The sequence below is a fragment of the Papaver somniferum genome, unplaced genomic scaffold (assembly GCF_003573695.1).
Source record: "Papaver somniferum cultivar HN1 unplaced genomic scaffold, ASM357369v1 unplaced-scaffold_128, whole genome shotgun sequence".
Taxonomy (NCBI): Eukaryota; Viridiplantae; Streptophyta; class Magnoliopsida; order Ranunculales; family Papaveraceae; genus Papaver; species Papaver somniferum.
In genome coordinates, this window is record NW_020621936.1 from 14,592,532 (window position 1) to 14,601,123 (window position 8,592).

Genomic DNA, 8,592 nt, shown 5'->3' on the forward strand with positions numbered 1-8,592 from the left:
TACTGTAGGCTCCTAGAAACACTTCATTTGGATCTATTAGATTCGTTCGCAAATGTTGTCTGCATAAAGTATCAAGCGTGTATTACCTGAACAATCTTTTGATATTATTCGAAACTGTTGTCTTCAGTGCAGTAGGCCAGTTTCATAGGCACATCATGCGAATCTGCCATTGGTAACATGACAAATTAGGGTTAACTTTACTTTGTGCAAAAGAGAACACTTAATTTTTTTATTTATTTTTTACGAGAACTGTTGTAAATACTATGGTTAAGCTGAAACCTGGCATACAGTATATTTAGTATTCAGAACAGTTAACAATTGAGATTTCGAAAGAAAAGAGAAAAAAAAGAGAGGATCTAAAAGATTTCCTGTCAGTTACTGTGCTGCCACTCAACCTGATACAATTAAGTTTCACATAATCTTTTACTGATTCTTTATCTCAACATTCTTCTACTAATCCTACTGAGAAAGAAAAGAAAACTGGCAATTTACGTGTTACAGTCCCGATTCATTTCTTACCACGGTTGTTCTACTTTTTCCTTCTTTTTCCTCCTATTATTCACAAGCCAACTTGGTGTCGAAGCTGCTTAAACAGATAGCAAAAGCCTGAAATGCAGAGAGAGGATAACGATAATCCATGGTGAACATATCCTTTCCGACTTTACCAAATTGGAGAATGATTTTATCGTGTTCTGGTGGGGCTGGCTGTGATGGCGTTGGTGCACCAGCTGCAGGCTGCGTGGCAGCAATTAATTGGAAATTCTTAACTGAAGCAACCGTTACTCGTCCGCGGAAGTTCAAACACCAGCATTGCAACTGTCCGTGCCATCTAGGAGCTTTGTTTCGAAGAACCAAAGGTCTCTCTTTGCCTTCCTCGTCATCGCCACCATGTGCACCTACAATGTCTGAGAAACGAGCACTGCTGAAGTCAACTGACTGGTCAACAATTGACTTGGAGAAAGGGATGCTACCAAATGACTCTTCGAGAGCCCGTCGAAGGAGTTCAGTTTGGCCAGGGACTATTCCACCTGCATCTAGGGCTGATGCAGGAATGGAGTGCATTGTACAATGCATTCTCCGGGGACCACGAGTTCCAAGTACATTCAGTTCGTAAGTGACTTGAGCAATGTCATAGCTACCAGTAGGAACTTTAGGAGACACTTTCTTGGAGTAGAATCTTCGACTTGTTTTTCCAGGATGGGGGACAGTGGCACCACTATGTGGAGGTTGCGTGTCAAAGATTAAGAATTTTGTGCCAAGGAAGTTGGATCTGAAAAATAGAAACATAACTGACAATCAGAAGGCATTTAAAAAGAGTTGGAACAAAATAAATGAAAAAAGATAATGCATCCTTAGTATGAGAAGGCATCTACTGAGTAATTACAAGCATTATCATTTCACTTGTTGTTCCATTACCTCAGTTTTCCAATGTAAGTGCTACTTGATCTTGATATGTTATCAGCATGCATTGAGATCACATACTCAGTGCAAGTAGTTCGTCGATTCCTTTTCGCGGAAAGAAGGAATTTTCCATTTTCAACTAGCAATGCTGTAAATTTAAGAGTGAATTAGAACTGAGTAACATTATATTAAAGCACAACAGAACTCGAGATAAGAAAGCAATTAAATAATAATATCAATTTCTTCAGTGCCAACAACTTCAGCACATTTGTTTGCTAATCAGCACTTCTATTTTTTTCCGGACTGAAATCAAGTAAAGTACTTGAGACAGGAGTAACTTATGACACGGATTTTGGGGTCAGCAATTACACAGAAGGCAGAATGGAATATACAATTGAAAATAAAGCAAGTTTCGAATTTACGATTAGGATCTGTATATCTAAGCTTTAGGGTTATAAACCTATAAGTAAAACCGTATAGTCAACACTCACCATAAAGGTAACAAGCAGAAATGGCATTTCATACAAGGAAAGATACTCACCAGGACTCAGGCACAGAAAAAGGTGATAAGTTAAGTTAGATTTGTCCCGCTTAATAAAACACTGAATTGTTCCATCACGAGGCCCTGGCTGTAGAAATTCAACAACGAAAGATTGGTAACTAGTACTGTAAAAGTTTCTCATTAACACAAGACTCCTTCTAAGAAATAACTCAACAGTGATGGAAAACAAAACCTTACCTGCTTTAGGGACACAGGAAAGGTAAGCTTCCCGCAAAACTCTGGACCTTTAACATTTTCTTGGCACATTTCTCTCCATGTTCTGCATACAGCAGCACATGCAACTACATGTTTGCGAGACGGCCATGTGCTTTCACTTGCCTCCAACCTCCTAATAACATCACGAAGTAACTCCGGTGGAAGATTAGCCCAACGTCCATTCTGAACCACCAAAGCAGGCTGATCGTGTATCTCATGGACAGAACCTTGAGATTTTCCCCTATTATGTCCAGGCAACCTCACCTCAAAACTACGTCTGGATAAGCTCCCAAACCCATCCCTAACATCACGCACTATACTCCGAAACGACATTTAACTTAAACCAGAAAATTTCCACAACCTATTTCCTCCAGGATGCCCACATAAATAAGTTTCCTCTTGTTGGTAATAAATACTAATAGTTACAGCAATTCAAATACAAACACCTTCGACTGCAAAAACAAAAGCGAGAAAAAAAGTGTGTTAATTCAAATTCTTGCGCTACAACTAAGAAACCAAAGATGAAAAGAGAAAAAAGAAAGAAAAAAAACAAAGCAAAAACTAAAAGGAAAAGAGATGCTCACTAAAAGAAGACCCTAGAGATGCTACCTTTAAGCAACCAAAAATCAAAGTTGTAAACCAAACCCCTCATATACCAATTATGAGAGAACTGCAACCACAACAAACATTTCAAACTAACCCAAATCAAACTACTTTTTAACAATTCAAATCTAAAATCAAGGAAAAAATAGATAAGATAAGAGAATTTTGAGGCGCCAAAGCAATGAAATTCTAGATGAGTAAGAATATTTTAGACCAATAAATAAAAGTAACTAGTAGTACACAGAATTGGAAAATCATACAAAAGTGTTAACCAGCCACATGAGTGATAATAACTTGGGTCAGATCTGTATGTTCCTATTTTTGGCCCCCTAAAATTCCGGTCATGACTGTACCATTTTGAGATGAACCCTAATTAAAGCCTGAAAAAACTAACCTCTTCCTTTTAATGACCGAATAATCTGGATTATAAGGCAACGTCTTCTGATATAATTAAGACCACCTTCAGTAGCAATTTACCCCCACTACCTGAAACACATAACCAAACTTCTTCAAAACCTACCTTCAAATTCAATCCTTCATTTTATTTTAAGGAAGTGAATCCATCGAAAATTAACCAAAAAAAAAAAAAGAAAAAAATCAGTTTTTTCCATTTTAAATAAGTTTATGTGACGAAAATAGAAAGAAAAAAAGTGTTTTACAGCTCAAGAAAATGAAATTAGCAACAAAATCAGATCTTAGCCGAAACCCAGACATACGAACCACAAAATTTCTCCAAACCAACCTGAAATTCGACAAAAATAAATAAATAGAGAATTCGGTACTACTACTAAACTATATGAAGTCAAAAACATTAGATCTACACCAGAAAAAAAAAATGCAAAAAAAAAAAAAGCATCTTAGAAACATCAATACTTTCTTATCATCAGAGTAGTACTAGTACCAGTATTTACCTTGTTCTTCTAGCATACAGAGAAATGGAAAGAGAGACGAGAGGAATGATATGAAATCAAGATCCTTGTTCTTCTTCTTCTTGTTGCTGTTTGCTTTAACACACGGTTTCTTACCAGCTTTTTCTTTTTTCTTCTTTTCCTCTCTCTTTCTCTATCGACATCTTGATACCAAACCACATTTAATTTACTTCACAGTTCACACTTCACAGAAACAAACGAAAAATAATTATTATTTTATTTAATAAATAAATAATTGTTTAGATATTCCCCACCTTTTTTTTGGTCTAAAAAATAAATCGTAGCTCAAGAAAGAGTTTGACTTTTCCGTTCCGTTACTTTCAGACACAGATAAGAGGAAAAGGAGTGAAGATCCGGCGTAATTTAGTGTGAGATTGAAAGACTAGCTAAACGACACATGAATCGACGAACAAGTGGAGTTATTGTACAAAAAATTCGGTTCGTGTTTTTGACTTTGATGTTATTGTTAGGTGCTCACTTCAGCGCATATTAGTACTTTACCTTGCTACTGTTGTCTATCATGCTTCGTACACGACTGAATAACTGTTGTCTATCAAGCTTCATACACGACTGAATAACTGTTGTCTATCATGCTTCATACCCTAGTTAGCAATTCGGGATTCGGCAAACGTACGGAACGGCAAACGTACGAGTATTATACGGTTTTGTAAAATCCAGATTCGGTCCAAAATTCGGTCAACAGGACGTGATTCGTCAGTAATTCGGAACGGCATACGTACGTGTATAATTCGATTTATAAATGTGAGTTCGGCTCTGAAAATTCGGTATCTATATATAACAAATAATTTGTATTTATAAGGTCATAGACCAATTTTTATGCATATGTTTGAGTTATTTAAAGAAAAAATAAACTTAATATGATGATATCAATAATATATACAACATTAGTTATCCAAGAGGACGTCGTATGGTGGTTTAGATGCTTGGTTAGTGAGTTTGAGATCTCTCTCACCTTCACCTTCAAATCTCTTCAGTCGTTTTTGTTTCATAAAAATTATAACACGTCTAATATTCGGTCGTGTATGCTCGGAAGGCAGTAAAGCCCAAAAAGTGGAGTCTTTGAAAAGTAAAAGCTAAAGAATTTATGGCGAATTAAGCGGACGTATCATTCGGAATACGTAAAATTCGTGAACGGTTCGCGAATAATCCGGGAATGCCACATAATACGCGACTTGGGTTCGGAGTTGCAAACGTACGCGAATAAGACGGTAAAATTCGTGATACGGAAAAATTCGCGAATGATTCGCGAATCATTCGCGAACTTACTAACTAGGCTTCATACACGACTGAATAAACTAATCATTTTTAGATTATTAACCTGACATTTTTAGACGCGACCCAAAAGGAATTAGGGGCAATACTAGAAAACAAAAAAGATCACCCAAATATAATTCTAAGCTACCCCTTATCTCTAATTTTTCAAAATGGCCAATATGCCCTCATATAATCGGGAGCCTATACCATAATCGGTAGGTTAGAGGTGAATCGGTAGGTTGAATTGAAACTATACCTACCGATTATAGTGTAGATACTTCGGCTAATAATCCCTTGTATAATCGGTAGGTTATCCAACTTGTAAGACTACCGATTATAAGGAGCCACATATTCAACCTTGGCCAAATTCCATAGGTTCTGAGGGGTGCAGAGCCAACCATAAAATCCTTCACGTAATGAATTTTGAAACTTGTTATAATCGGAAGTTTGTACAGCTTAACAACCTACCGATTGTAAGGAGCCCCAAATCGAACCCTTGCCAAATTCCATAGGTTTTGAGTGTACACAGCCAGCCACAACCACTTGGTTCGTGTTTTGGATGCAGCGGTAATCGGAAGTTTAATATGTTCCACAACCTTCTAATTATAAGTTGCCCCAAAATGAGTTTTTTCAAAAATCTTTCATGTAATGAATTTTGAAATCTAGCCTAATCGGTAGGATATATTATTTCTTACCGTCCGATTATACGAAGCCCCAAATCCAACCTTTGCCAAAATCCATAGGTTTAGAGGGTACAGAACCAGGAATAACCATGTGGCTCGTGAATTTTGAAATCTGCTATAATCGGTAGGATATACAACTTATAAAGTTCCCGATTATACAAATAATCGGAAGTGTAATCCTGTAATCGGTAGTCTGGGGTCTATATATTAGTGTTTGGAAATTGTTTTTGGATCATTGTGAGATATCTTCCGATTGAGTGAGAAAAGAAGAAGGGGTAGATGTCGCCAACTTCCGACTGTTTCCAACTTCCATAAACATGGATGTGTACGAAGAAGAACGTGAAGTTGTTGAAGTTCAAGGTTCACTACCGTTTAGAGATGACGATTTGGGGTATATGTTGAATGATCCAAACTTTAATGGAGATAAAACCCTAGACGACGACGCTTTCATGAAAGAATATGGAGAATCACCCGAGATCGAAGCTAACGATGCATCAAACGTACAGGTATGTTGTTATCAAACTCTAATACCCAAGTTATCCATGTTATGTGCGTTTGTGTGTGTTTTTGAACGTGAAAATTCGATTTCTGCATGCGTTGAATGCCATGAACGACATATATTCGGTAGTTAATTTAGTACCATATCTACCGATTATTGGAAATCAGATATCTGTTGATGTAATAATCTGCCGAATATGGAAAAAATCCCCAAATTGAAAGCTTCAATTTCTCACAATCGAAAGTTTTATACATCCACAAACGTCCGATTGTAAAACTTCGCCCCAAATGCGAAATTCTCCAAAAATGAAATATTTGTGATTCTTGATATTTCATAATCGGTTGTTTATGAATTACTTTTACCTCCGATTATTGAAGTTTTCTTTACAGGAAAATTGTTCATTTGTCTATTTCGTTAGTCGGTAGCTTGTGGTCGTAATAGGCTACCGATTAATCTATAATGGGTCGGTCTGTGTCCTAATGGTACCTTAATCTATAATCGGGTGTGTTGTCTCTAAACTATCTTCCGATTATTAATCAACAACTTGTTCTTATGGTGTGTAGGCGATTGTAGCGGTTAATGACGATTATTATTTGAGGTCGGATACTTCCCTACGCTATGCAAACGATTTGGTATGGTCACGAATCATCTTTTATTTTTCCAATCATGTATGTTACATGGTTATACTTATTATTTTTGTTTTGTTATATGCGCATTTAGATATTTGGAAGTAAGAAGGAGGCAAAGGTATGGCTTGTGAACAAGGCAAAAGAGAATATGTGCGTGGTAGTTCAGAACCCTTGTGTGAAGGACGTTAGGTTTGAAATGGTGTGTGAGCGAAGTGGGAAGAAAAAGAGTCACGAGGGAAAGAATAATAAGTATGTAAGGAAGACGCAGAGGAAGAAGTACCGAACTCATACAAAGAAGATTGGATGCCCATTTAAGATTGTCTTCTATAAGCCCTATGGTAAGGAAAGTAAAGAGTGGAAAATGTCTAAAGTTGCTAATGGTTGTCACAACCACGATGATCCGGATACTTTTATTGGACATGTAATGGTTGCAAAGTTAAAACCACATGAAATGGAGACGGTGAGGTCTATGCGTATCCAAAAGGCGAGTGCGATCTTAAGTAAAATAAAGGCGGACGGCCCCGACAACTTGTCTTCTTTGTCTACAATTAAGTCGGCCCTATCTACGACCAAAAGAACGGAATGGGATGGTAGAACGGTCATGCAACAATCGCAGTGGTTAGCTGAGTTACACGACTACACGTTGAGAACGAAAGAAAAGGATGGTAAAGTGGTACGTATTTTCTTGGCACATCCCGAAATGATAAAATTAGATCAGTGTTTTCATCACATTTTGTTGATAGATGCCACATACAAGACAAACAAATATAATATGTCGTTGTTGAACATTGCTTGTCACACTTCGAACAAAAACACGTTTACCATTGCATGGGGTTTAATGGATCATGAGAACAACGTGAGTTTCATTTGGATGTTGGAGACGTTGAGGTCCATTTATAATGGCGATAATTTTCCAAGGGTTATTGTAACGGATAACGATCAAGCCTTATTTCATGCAATAGCGGTAGTGTTTCCTGAAGTCCGAAATTTGCAATGTACGTGGCACATTCAATGCAACATCAAACACAATTTCCATCTCCATTTCCAAGCTAAAAAACCAAGGAAGGGTACCAAGAGGTCGAAGGAAGAGGACGAGCGCATTAGTAAATTAACCGTGAACAAAGAGAGGAAGAGAGGAGGTTATTTGATGAAAAATGGAAGGAGGATGGAATGATTTGGAGAGCGTTCATGAAAGCATGGGACAAGATCGTTTGGTCAACAACCGAGGAAATATACGAACGTAACTTGAAGAAGTTTAAGGATGAATATGGCAGGGACTACCCAAAGGCCGTTGAGTATTGTAAAACACAATGGTTACCGATTAAGGAGAGGTGTGTGCATGCATGGACATATGAATATCTTAACTTCAAGAACGAGGCGACGAGCATTGCAGAGGGGTCTCATGGCCGATTAAAGAAAATACTTCTAGGTAATCAAAATGGAGTTGTGTCGATCCAAGAAGCAATCCATGAATTCACCAATCGTGATCTCGTAAAGATTAAGGATTATATGCAATTTAGTGTGCATAAATTTCCTACGGAACATGAAAAGGAAAGATTGCTTCTAAGGGGCATCGTTCATAAAGTTTCAAAATGGGCAATAAATCACATGATGGAACAATTGAAGTTATATAAGGCTTATGATGACGAGAATACGGTTTGTGTTTGCGAGGATATCATAGGTATTGGTCTCCCATGTCATCATAAAATGGGTAGGTACGTCGATGTGATTGACATCAATGATATTCATCCATTTTGGAAGCAATTAACTTCCACTCCAAGCACCCCCGTAGTTGATGGTCCGTCGTTCATGGAGT

General features: G+C 37.5%; 1 protein-coding gene across 7 annotated transcripts; it reads right to left on the reverse strand.

Annotated features, from left to right (window-relative positions):
• Positions 1 to 250: 250 nt before the first annotated feature.
• On the reverse strand, positions 251 to 3,869 carry LOC113331816 (tubby-like F-box protein 8). 7 transcript variants are annotated; one of them, XM_026578458.1, is made up of 8 exons: positions 3,673 to 3,869; positions 3,482 to 3,503; positions 3,156 to 3,247; positions 2,768 to 2,828; positions 2,141 to 2,610; positions 1,943 to 2,030; positions 1,417 to 1,549; positions 251 to 1,270 (listed from the first exon to the last, which is right to left on the reverse strand). In XM_026578458.1, the coding sequence occupies exons 5-8, from the start codon at positions 2,489 to 2,491 to the stop codon at positions 556 to 558; spliced, it is 1,287 nt and encodes a 428-aa protein (XP_026434243.1). In that variant the 5' UTR covers positions 2,492 to 2,610; positions 2,768 to 2,828; positions 3,156 to 3,247; positions 3,482 to 3,503; positions 3,673 to 3,869; the 3' UTR covers positions 251 to 555. The 7 variants fall into 7 exon arrangements, with proteins under 7 accessions (XP_026434243.1, XP_026434238.1, XP_026434239.1 ...); XM_026578453.1 differs by lacking the exon at positions 3,482 to 3,503; XM_026578454.1 differs by lacking the exon at positions 3,482 to 3,503 and having other exon boundaries at positions 2,743 to 2,828.
• Between the last annotated feature and the right edge of the window lie 4,723 nt (positions 3,870 to 8,592).